The sequence below is a fragment of the Quercus robur genome, chromosome 11 (genome assembly GCF_932294415.1).
Source record: "Quercus robur chromosome 11, dhQueRobu3.1, whole genome shotgun sequence".
NCBI lineage: Eukaryota > Viridiplantae > Streptophyta > Magnoliopsida > Fagales > Fagaceae > Quercus > Quercus robur.
The window spans coordinates 3,438,477-3,451,169 of NC_065544.1; the positions used below are offsets into that span (position 1 = coordinate 3,438,477).

General features: G+C 34.8%; 2 protein-coding genes across 2 annotated transcripts; one reads left to right on the forward strand and one right to left on the reverse strand.

Annotated features, from left to right (window-relative positions):
- Nucleotides 1–1,900: 1,900 nt before the first annotated feature.
- On the reverse strand, nucleotides 1,901–5,376 carry LOC126707238 (probable pectinesterase/pectinesterase inhibitor 12). The gene is made up of 2 exons (XM_050406826.1): nucleotides 4,149–5,376; nucleotides 1,901–2,658 (listed from the first exon to the last, which is right to left on the reverse strand). Exons 1-2 carry the CDS (start codon nucleotides 5,098–5,100, stop codon nucleotides 1,964–1,966), a joined length of 1,647 nt encoding a protein of 548 aa, XP_050262783.1. The 5' UTR covers nucleotides 5,101–5,376; the 3' UTR covers nucleotides 1,901–1,963.
- Nucleotides 5,377–9,333: 3,957 nt separating this feature from the next.
- On the forward strand, nucleotides 9,334–10,256 carry LOC126707163 (uncharacterized). Its single transcript, XM_050406766.1, has 2 exons — nucleotides 9,334–9,731; nucleotides 9,860–10,256. Exons 1-2 carry the CDS (start codon nucleotides 9,334–9,336, stop codon nucleotides 10,254–10,256), a joined length of 795 nt encoding a protein of 264 aa, XP_050262723.1.
- Nucleotides 10,257–12,693: the final 2,437 nt, after the last annotated feature.

Sequence of the window (12,693 nt, forward strand, 5' to 3'; positions counted from 1 at the left end):
TCAGTGTTGTCCTTGTGAAACTCCTCAAGTCAGCGTGTGGTCTACGAGCATTAATAGTGCGTTTGGCTTCAAATTAAAAAGTAAATTTATTTTACTATTTAGTTTATTTTTGTTACTATTTATGAGTCTCACTGTACTTTTTAGTACTATTTATGATTCTTACTGTACTATTTTAGCTAACTTTTTATTTACATTACTTTCAACAAAATAAAAGGATCCCAAACAGACAAATACTAGTTCCACTTGTATTAGGATTATGCCTAATGTTAGACAGTGTGTAGGTATATAAATAGAGAGCAAACAGAAAAATAAAGAGGGAGGCTTGGGCTGAACGTGTAGCATGTAGAGGCAGTCGCATGTGGCCTCTATGTAGCTTTTCTTTATGATGGCATTGTGATTATTTCTTTCTTTATTTTATTTGTCTAGTTTAATGCTTTATATTTTATTTTTGTATTTTATATCAATTACTATGAGTAACTAAATTTATAATTAAAGTTGAGAGTGAAACTTTGTTAAAGATTATCAGTAATATTTATGTGATTTGATTTTTTCTACCGTAGTTGTCCTTTAATGATTTAATTTGTTCTTACTTCATCTCAATTGACTAAGGTATGATAATTAATATGAGTTCAATCATGTTTTTCTCATGATTTTGGATTTATCGTAATTAATTGAATGATTGATTTATTATTTCTTGATTTTAAAATTAGATATCTCTTGTGATTTGTGTGTCAATGAATACAATTAATGATTTGATTTTTAGAATTGGATGTCACTTGTAATTTGTTTGTCAATAGATACAATTGATAATTTGATTTTATACCCTAGAAGCAAAGAAGAGCATGCTTTAGATTTTTAAACATAAGTATTAATGATAATATTTTCCATGATAGCAAGATTGATTTCTAGATTATTATGTCGTGGTTGGGAAAAATTAATGATCATGAATATATGCTGATATGAATTAACAAGGCGGATTCCGAAACTTTAATTCCTTTCTCTAAATTGTTTAATCTCTTTATTGCTTTATATTATATATTTTGCTTAGTTTAATCATCTGCTTAGTTTATTTAATTTGAAAAAAAAAATCAATTTTAAAATAAAACTAGATTAGGATTAATTTGGTTAAGGTTTAATCAATTTTCCTACGTTCATACAAGTCTTTGTGGGTTTGACTTCGTTCTTGTCAAACTATACTTCGATACGGTTCGTACATTTGTGAGTACTTTAAAATTTCACAATAAATAGAAAATTATTTTGTTTGGTTAAAAAAAAAAAAAAAGAGGAAAAAAAATGATGTTAGTATAAATATACTTTTATGCCCCTATCACATAAAAAAAAAAATTTTATAAGGAAAAAAAGCATCGTAAATAAAAACATAACGTTTGAGTTTAGGAAAAAAAAGGTAAAGCAATGTGAAGGGGTGGGGGGAGAAGGGCACATGGATAATTTTTCATCTAAGCCAAATTTCTCCCCAGTTTGGGGAGAAACAAAACCTCCCAAAATTTGGCCCAGGGAGAAAACAATTCCCCCTCCCCCCCCCCCCCCCCCCCCCAAAAAAAAAAAAAAAATCACCCCACTTTTCTCTCCAAGCAATCTGCCCCTAAAGAACTCTATGTGATAGAGGTTTCCTAAGAACTTTAGAGGATCTTGATCTATAATCTCAACCCTCATATTAAATAAATTGGATAAGAAAATAGAGAGAATTAAGGCTTGGGGTAGAAAGTATTACCTTGGAAAAAGATTCATGAGAGAACTCTATAATGCCTCTAAGTAACCTTACTCTTTATAGATAAATTACCATTATATGCATTTGAATTACCTACTATAGGAACTAGCTATCTCTGAGGATGTAAAATTATTTTGGCCATTCCATCGGCACAAAACTAGAGAAAAAAAAAAAAAAAAAAAAAAAAAGGAAACAAATCCATTTAGTTAAAAGCCTCCTTATACTAGATCAAACTTAAACCCCATCATCGTAAGGAAATGAAGTGGAATCCAACCATTCATCACCAGTAATGAACTCTGACACTGTAAAATTATATGCATCAGAAATATCCATCACGTGGTACCCTGGCCATGTAACTCTATCATCTGTTGATGAGCCAGGCCCATAATTATCATATTCTCCATAATACAAAGTATCTAATCCTCGATCATCATCACTAGCCCATTGTGTCCACCCAGCTGGGTCAATGAAGTTGTCAATGTAGGACTCTAAGTAGACTGTTTGAGAGTACACTCTCCATGGCCTTCCTAGGTAGCTTTTGACACTACTAGAATTAGAGTATAAATCATTTGTAGCCAAAATTGAACAATTCTGAAAGGAGATTCCAGTGTTTTCATCCAATGTGTCACGAGACTGTGCTGTGATAACCGTGAATTGGCCAGGCATTGGCATCCTAGACACAATGTTACATCCTTGAAATATCACTGCAGCATTCCCAAATATAAAATCTATAGTCCCTAATATGTCACACTCTCGGTAGAATTGTCGAAAGGAATGAACATATAGTGTATCTTGGAAACCACTAATGGAGCACTTGTACAATGCAACCAAGTCCGCATTTATTCTCAAGGCAACTGCTTGATACTTCTTTGCCCCAGCCTTATTCTCAACAGATATGTCTCGTGCTAGAAAGCCATCGCCAGATACCCCTAATGTTCAATTTATATTAGAAATTTTCTAAAGTTAGTACTAATTTTAAACCTTTTAGTACAAAAGCTTACAATTTGGGAATATGAGTGAACCACTTCAAAACATATAAAGAAATTTCTAAATTATTTTTTAAGTGATGTTAAGAATACTACAAATTTTGTTATATTACATTTATAAATTAATGAGTCACCAATCACAAAATACAAATAAGACATTCATTTATTTTTTTGTGAAACATATCAATCAAAATTTAGGTCCTTTTATAGTTGTACTTTGGTTATGTAATGTATTACAAACTCAGTTTAAAACACTAATATTACTATTTTCGTGTGTGTTATAATAAATATTACTGTTTACTCAAAAAAAAAAAAAAATAGGGATGTTTATCCTACATTGGTTGTGTATATCTAGTGTCTGTTGTTTGTAACTCTAGACTACAACTACAAAAGTTAGATCCTTTTGTAGTTGTACTCTAGTTATATAATTTATTATAAACTCGATTTATAACACTAATATTACTATTTTCATGTGTGTTCTAATAAGTATCACTATTTACTAAAAAAAAATTGTTTATCTCACATTGGTTGTGTATGTCTAGTGTCCGCTATTTATAACCCTAGTTTACAACTACGAAAGTTAGGTCCTTTTGTAGTTGTGCTTTGATAATGTAATGTATTATAAACCCGGTTTAAAACACTAATATTACTATTTTCGTGTGTGTTTTAATAAGTAAAATTGTTTACCCAAAAAAAAAAAAAAAAAAAAGGATGTTTATCCCACATTGGTTGTGTGTGTCTAGTGTCCACTGTTTATAACCTCAATCTACAACTACAAAAGTTAGTTCTTTTTGTAATTGTACTCTGGTTATGTAATATATTATAAACCCAGTTTAAAACACTAATATAAGTACTCGCTGTTTATAACCCCAATCTATAAGTTTAGAAGTTAGGTCATTTTATAGTTGTACTTTAGTTATGTAATGTATTATAAACTCGGTTTAAAACACTAATATTATTTATTTTCGTATGTGTTCTAGTAAATATTACTATTTACTTAAAAAAAAAAATTCATTGTCACATCAACTTTTAAAGGTTATATAATAAAATTTGTAAAATTATTAAAATATTACTTATTTTTTAATGATCAATGACATCTCTAATTTGTAATACTCATGTAGTAAAATTTATAATATCTTTAACATCACTTAATTACTTCAATCTACCCCCAACAAATTAAATCATATATAGTGCTAAAAAACAAATAATAATAAGGGGCTACTTCATGACCATCTATTCTGGTTTATGTATTATGCCTTAGAAATTACAAGATTAAAAATCCCCCAAATTAAAAAGACTAAATTAACATTCAAAGGCGTGAGGGAAGGACGCAAAATATTAGATATATAAAAGGAAAACAGAGGCACGCACGCATGCAAGCAATTGAATTAATTAGCTTTTTTTTTTTTGGACTAAGAATTAGCTAAACATACCAAGAGTTGCAGATCTGAAAGTGGTCCAGCCATCGCCCATACTTCTGTCACCAGTAATGAGAGTAACATCAGCTCCATCCCCGAGCAGAACAATATTGGGCTTGTAATCTGGGATTTCCACATTTTCCTCATAAACCCCTTGTTTAACATAGATAAATGTTCTCTCATTATAGCTATTGTTTGGAGCAAAATTGATAGCATCAGTGATAGTAGTGAAATTTCCAGTTCCATCAGTAGCCACAGTTAGGACATGGTCATATTCACTCTCCAATATCCGAGTCCGACTGTCTAATTTTCTTGAAATCCATGTTGGAACACCCATGTCCATGAGGCGCCTATTAGTATGGCCTTTTTGGCTAGACAGAATTGAAAGAGAATTACTTACGTGCTTGTAAGTGTCATGTATGGAATTCAGTAGAGTTGGCTTCAAAGGACCCGAAGCTGAATCCAGGCCTTCCAAGCATGTGTTCTTGTTTGTGAGTGCTGCGCTAAGGTAAGCTCTTGCATCGGCTAGTTTCTGTTTATTATTGGGTGCATCATGGATTCGGGACACTGATCTTTGTAAAGCAGATAAGGTGATTTGATGGACTTCTTTGCAGTCCTGGATGGTTCCTCTTTGTTTTTCGATGATATTTGAGTGGCGTCCAGCATCCAAGAACAGATTGGAAAGGTTTTCAGACTCGGATATTGCGGTTTGGAGTGTTTGAAGGAGGTAGGTGATGATGTTTGGATTGATATTAATTGAGATACCGATGGAGAGCTTCAATGAGTCAAAACAGACATCTGGGTATGGTGTGGTTTTGCAGATAGATTTTATGGAGGACAAAGATTGGGAATATTGCAGAGAAGTTGAGGAAGAAGAAGAAGAAGAAGAAGAGTTGAGAGCCCATGTTCTTGACAAGCTAATTGCAGAGAGAAGCAAAAAAAGTTTCAGAATAATGAGGGAAGCCATTAGCCATCAAAGCAGTTTGCTGAGACAAACTGAAGTGAAAACCGACAGAGTTTAAAGGCCTCTAATTGCTGATACCCCCTTAAATTTAAACTTAAATTATGCCATTGGGAAAGCTAACTTTGCATGTTTTTTTTCATTTTGTCACTGAGAAATGAATTGGATTGCACAGACTTTGATGGCAAGGGGTAATAATAATGACAATGACTATGGAGGGGTGTGTTACAGTGGTATTGAGTAATGCACAAAATGTATTAAGTGTGAGGTTCAAAGTTTGAATTTAAAAATAAATTTATTTGAGTTTTTCGTAACAGTTCAAGTTTTAATAGTGCTCTTTATAGGGTTGAGAAGTTATGATTTACTGTGATCCTTTGCATTCTAACTGGGCCATGAACTTAATAAATAAAGTGCTATTAGTCGATCAATCACGGGATTAAGATAAAATTGCTGCATTAGTCGCCCTACCTTTTTTTTTTTGTTCATAAAAAAAAAATAATAATAATGACAATGGAATCCATGTTTTGTTTTTTCTCTCACGGGATGTAGGTTTGGAAAGATCAATCACGCCTGTCACGTTGAATACTTGGAACTTGGACAATGCACAGAAATGTTATTTCAGTCGCTTTTTGTTTATTTATATATTTTTGTCTATTTCTGCTCCATTTGGAGTCCCTTTAAAAGATATTTTTCAGGACATGGTATGGAGTAGTCTTCTTTTGGAGACAAAATGCAAGTGGGATACTTCGTGTTTATATGTCTGTCTAAACTGAGTCAACTGATCAACTGTTCCTTTCCCCTAATAAATTTATTGAGATTTATTAAATGAAAAAATAAAAATAAACAAACAAGCATCTTTTCATATGTCATAGTATTGGAATTGGGAATTACTGAATTAGAATTCTCTCAATTTCATGCAATTACCATTTTATTTCATTTATTTAACCATCTACTAATATGAAGCTATTTAAAATTTTAAAAAACATAATATTATATACACATATAAATTGTAGTATTTAAGTGGCTTGAAATTAATTAGAAGTTTGTACCTATCAAATATATAGAAATTTAACTTAATAAGAAAATCATAACCATAAGATTAATTTAAATTCACATAACTTCATATTATAAAGCTCTTTATCAAGGAAGATAATTTTTATTATTATTAGGATACGCTTTAATAAGGAAGAGTACTCTTCCTTATAAAACTAGTTTTAAAGAAGAAAAATTGAAGTGTGAGAATATTGAATAATAAAAGGTTTTTGAATGACTAGGAGGTAAAAGCTATAAAATATATTATAAGAAAAGCTCAGCTAAAGAAATTAGTAAAAGTATGGGTAGCTACGGGTTGGAAGGGAAATTGGGAAAAGACTAAGGGACAAAAGGTAAAAACAAGTAAAAAAACTATGGGTCAAAGACAAGTGGGGAGGGGGAGGGACCAAACCTTGTGTTGTGGGGCAACTCAGCATTAGTTTTACCTGCATAGTTCTGCCTTTACATGGACGACAGTACATAATGTGCAAAATATTCATGCAAAAATAATCTTAAAAATAAATTTTTTATTATTAAAAAGATAATGCCATACAATTACGTTTTAGGGCATTAGTCCTAAACATCACATGTAAAAAACACATTTAATTTACATCATGCAATTCAAACGTATATATTAAGCTGCTTGGTGCAAACAAGGTGTATAGTGTGTAAGTTTCACTATATTAAGCACAAAGTATGATATATAATTAAAATAAATATATTTATAAATAATAAATTTACATTTAAATTATTTGAAACTTTAATAACAGAATTTTTGTTTGAAGTAGAATTTTCAATTTTTTGAAACTTAAGTAATGGAGTGTTTTATCTAAACCTTTTTTTTTTTTTTTTGGAGAGTTGTGTTTTATCTAAACTTATCCTAACAATTATGAGGTCACTTGCCATTTTGGTCATAAGTTTATATTTAAAAATAAACTATCTTGATAATTAATGAGAATCTAGCCACTACTTGTTACAAAAAAGGTAGGTTTTCTGTCACAATTATGGCTCCTATGACTCCATTTTTTAAATAATCAAATACTTTAAATACTGTTCACCAAGAGTTTTATAATTCAATTAATCCCACCCCAACTATCCGATTAAAAAAAAAAAAAGAGAGAGAGAGAGAGAGAGAGAGAGAGAGAGAGAGGAGAGAATGAAGGCATCCTTATTATTCCTCCTCCTATAGTGTTTATTTATTTTTAGAAAATCTAAGTACACAATTTTTCTACAACTTTTGGCAATTATATACTCCATCCGTCCCACTTTGTTTGTCCTCTATTCCATTTTAGGATGTCCCAAAATATTGTCCTGTTTCTAAAAATAAAAGTCATTAATTTACTAATATTCCTATTATACCCCTATTTTATTAATAATTCAAATTTTTGATAAATTTATTTAAGGGTAGTTTTGGAAACTTATACATTTTTAAAAGGTAGACAAGATAATAAATGATGTTCCCTTAAAAAGTTTGACTTTTTAAACAGGACAAACAAAATGAGACGGAGGGAGTATATTTTTTCTATGTTGTTTCCTCTTTACGGGAATAAGATTTTTCCTTTTTGTACACAAAACTTGAAATTGTGAAAAAACGTGACAGACAAGCCGATTTGCAAATAAAGTTTGTCCCAACATCTGCCAAACTCTCACATGTTTAGATTCTTTTATGACGTGTATTTAATAGCCTTTTTAAGAAGACCCGTCTTCTTTTTATCTGACCCAACTGACTTATGAGTTATGAGCACCCCCTACTACTGATCATTTACATGATAATTTTGACGAACAACTAACCACTCTGCGATTTAACAAAAGAAAAGAAAAAAAAAAATACTCTGCGAATTAAGAAATTTATTTTATTTTATTTTTATACATGATACGAATATGTTTGATTTTTTTTTTTTTTTTAGAAAAAATAAGTTCTTGAATTTGGGATTGTGGATCCATCAAAATACATGTTGTAACGGCTCTAATGCATTGGAGCAATAGAGTTAAGCCGTGTTCTAAACTTTTAGCAAGATGTTATTTGCATTTGCTATTTAATTGTAACCTTAAGTGTATTGGGGAGTCTGAGTATTTTGTGGAGTCATGCATGGATGTAAACGTTAGGCAGTGGGTTCAATTAGTTTGTTTTGGATTAGACACTGCTTTGCTTGTATTTAAATAGCTGTAATTATTTCCAATAAACATATGAGAGGATTTTAATCTAAGTTGGATCTCAATTAGTTCTTAGAGGTCAAGCTTTTTTCAGTCAAATCCAAACAAATCCATAGTTTATTTTTTGTTTCTTACTATGTATCAAGCCATAATTCTTTTTGCTTATTTTTCTCTAAGCCTCTAAGTATTTCTTTTCCTTTCAAAAATTGTGTATGCATCATCAATACGATAGAATTTTAACTTATTGACAAGAAATTTTATTAGTTGAGATAATTGAAACTCATACCCTACTTGAAGCAATATTATTTTATATAAATTTATTATAGTCATTAATTTTATTATTATGCAAGAATAATAACAAATTATGTCAATAAAAAAATTTTTATTCCTATAATAATTGAATAATTAATCAAGACAAGAACCTGGGATGCATGAACAGGGATACATGTATAGGTACGGGTATGGGCATAAAACAGCAACACGAGCAATTTTTGAAAAATTATAATATAATATAACATATTGGACATCATTATGACACAAATACGACACGAATACAACAACCCAAATAAAATGTCTATACACCCTAGCATAAAACTGATAAAAGAGAAAGTTATATGAGAAAAAACAAATAATAAGGGGGGGTGGTAATAATAAAAATAAATAAATAAATAACAAACGATAGCATTTTTAATAATAAATTTGTAAAACTACTGTGTAGGGACTGAAATTGGATTGGACCCAATACAAGATTGGGTCCAATCTAATTTCAGTCTCTACAATTGGCGCCGTCTGTGGTAAGGCTTAATCTATTCTAAAGGAGATTCGGTTACAACGTTCACGATGGTGGAGGCAGGTCCACACCAGGCAGAAGCAGGACCACACCAGGTAGACGATGATCTACATCAAGCAGAATCAAGGGGTTCTCAGCATGGCAATCCGCGCAGGAGCCTTGAATGGAGAGGAGGCCATGAAAGAAGTGTGCACACAACTCATACCAATAAAAGTCAATCTTGAGGGAAGAGCCATGTTTCCCATGCAAAGAATGACAGAGACATGCAATGTGAAATCGACGAGTTGAGGAGGGAATTGCGTCATGCTCGGCGAAGACGTTCATCGCCTAGTTCGGAACCGTCTTCCGAAGAGACAGATGGTGCTAGTTATAGGCGGAGATCTAGAACTCCACCCAGCGAGACCTTTTCCTATGAAGAGGAGCACCACCATAGACGTAGATACAAAAGCCCACCTTGCAAAGGCTTGGGGAACGATGCCATGAACAAGGCGCTGAGTCAAGTTTCTAAGTCACCGTTCACACGGAACATAGAAGATGCGAGCCTTCCTTGGCGATTTCATCAACCCACATTCACCATTTATAATGGTCGGATAAACCCAGTAGAACACGTTAGCCATTTCAGTCAAAGGATGGCTGTTCACTCCAAAGATGAAGCCTTGATGTGTAAGGTCTTCTATCTAGCTTGGGCCCGGTGGCGATGAGGTGGTTTAACGGTTTAAAGGCGAATTCTATTGACTCTTTTAAGAAACTCACCTGGGCTTTTGGTTCTTATTTTATTACTTATATCAGGGTTCCTCAGCCTTTGGGATCCTTATTGTCTATGTCATTGTGGGAGGGTGAGACTCTGAAGGCTTATTCAGATAGATACTGGGAGATATTTAACGAAATAGAAGGAGAGTACGATGATGTGGCCATTAACACTTTCAAGGCTAGTCTTCCAGCCAAGCATGATTTAAGGAAATCCCTAACTGGTAAACCTGTTACTAGTGTACGCCAATTGATGGATCGGATTGACAAGTACAGAAGAGTAGAAGAAGACCAACTGCAAGGGAAAGGAAAGGCTAAGGTGATCCCTCGGGGGAGGAGGGATTTCAGGTCGGACCGGTACAATAATAACCGACCTCGAAAAGACTTTGTTGGGCAGTCAGGATCTACCAACACTCAAGCGGTTAACGCTGTGTTTTGAGAGCCAATGCAACAAGTACTAAAGAAGATTAAGAATGAGCCGTTTTTCAAATGGCCAAACAAGATGGCCGGTGATCCTATGAGATGTAACTAGAACCTTTATTGCCACTATCATCAGGATCATGGGCACATGACTGAGGATTGTAGAAACTTGTGAGACCATCTGGACCAATTAGTTTATGAAGGGAAATTAAAACAACTCTTGCATCATTCCAGTGGTTGGAGAAGCCAGGCGGGTCCGGAGCTTCGAGGAGATGCTGAGGACCGGATCTTGTCCTTCAAGGGTAATGTCGGTATCCCGTTGTCCAGCTGAGGAGTCTAGTTCAATGAATAAGAGAACCAAGATGGGCATCCCGTTAGTGTTGGGTTTTTCAGATGAGGACAAAGTTGGAACCATATAACCCCATGATGATGCTCTTGTGGTTACGCTGAGAATTGGTGGGTACGATGTGAAAAGAGTGATGATTAACCAGGGTAGTGCTACTGACATAATGTACCCTGACTTGTATAGGGGGCTAAATTTGAAACCTGAAAACTTAACAACCTACAATTCTCCTCTAGTGAGTTTTGAAGGTAAGATGGTTGTCCTAAAAGGTCAGATTAGACTACCTATGCAAACCGGCACGGATGTGGTGGAAGTGGATTTCATCGTCATAGATGTTTTCTCTCCCTACATAGCCATTATAGGTAAACCCTGGCTTCATACCTTGGGGGCCGTCTCCTTTACTCTTCACCAGAAGATGAAATACCCATCCGGAGACTAGGTTTTGGAGATAGTAGGAAATCAAACTGCCACCCGACAATGTCTAGTAGTGGCTATCCAATATCGGCCTAAGGCGGAGACCTCGACCACCGCTAATAATGGTTTATAGCAATCAGAAACCCCGATGTTACACTTCAACAAACCAGCCGACGAGGCGAAATGCGAAGATTTGGAAAGGGTAATCGTTGGTGATGACCTGGAGAAGTTCTTTCAGGTTGGAGCTAAACTACCTCAGCAGGAGAAGGAGCAACTGGTTGAATTCCTCAAAGAAAATGTTAATGTGTTCGCGTGGAGTGCATATGAAGCCCCGGGTATAGACCCAAATTTCATCTGTCATCATCTAAACGTTGATCCTTCCATCACCTCGAAGAGACAGCCACCTTGGCATCCGTTAAAAGAGCACGCTGAGGTTGTCAGAAATGAGGTGGCCAAGCTTAAGCAGTCAGGGGCTATTAAGGAAGTTTTTTATCCTCAATGGTTAGCCAACACGGTGGTGGTGAAAAAAAAGACTGGGAAATGGCGAGTGTGCGTAGACTTCACGAACCTTAATAAGGCCTATCCCAAGGACCCTTTTCCTATGCCTCGGATAGACCAGTTGGTGGATGCAACAGTAGGTCATCTTCGGATGAGCTTTTTGGATGCCTTCCAAGGATATCACCAAATACCATTAGCATTGGATGATCAAGAAAATACAGCTTTTGTTACTCCTGTTGGAAACTATCACTACAAAGTGATGCCCTTTGGTTTGAAAAATGCAGAGTCTACTTATCAACGGATGATGACTAAGATGTTCGAACCACACTTGGGCAGGAACATTGAAGTCTATATCGATGATATGGTTGTAAAAAGCAAGGTGGTGTCTGAGCATGTGGGAGATCTTGTGAACATTTTTGGAATTCTGAGAAAGCACAAGTTATGTCTGAATGCTTCAAAGTGTTCATTTGGTGTAGGCTCTGGAAAGTTCTTGGGTTATATGGTGACTCACAGGGGAATTGAAGTGAACCCAGATCAGATTAAGGCCATTAATGGCTTACAAGCACCTCGGAATCCTAAAGAGATGCAGAAGTTGACAGGGATGACTGCTGCTTTGAACCGATTTATCTCTAGGTCAACTGATAGGTGCAGACCCATTTTCCTTTTACTGCATAAATGGAAAGAATTTGAATGGACCGAGGAATGTGCTGTAGCATTTCAGAAGCTGAAAGAGTACCTATCTCGGCTGTTTATTATGTCCAGTCTTGAAGTGGACGAGGTCCTGTTTGCCTACTTGGCGGTGGGCTCTCGTGCAGTAAGTTTTGTTTTGATACGAGAAGACAGTGGCATCCAAAGACCAGTCTATTACGTAAGTAAGTCACTTCATAAAGCCGAGGTTCGGTACTTATCACTGGAAAAGGTCATCTTGGCAGTAGTGCATGCTACACGAAAACTCCCCCATTATGTCCAGGCACACACCATGGTTGTTCTAACTCAATTATCGCTCAGGTCCATACTTCGAAGTATAGATTATACTGGGAGGATTGCTAAATGGGGCACGATTCTGGGGCCTTTCGACATCAAATATATGCCTCGTACCTCTGTGAAAGGCCAGGTCCTCGTCGATCTAGTAGCCGATTTTACTGAACTTCTAGAAGAAGTAGAGGTGAAGCAACATGGCATGGATGAAAAATTGGTTGGC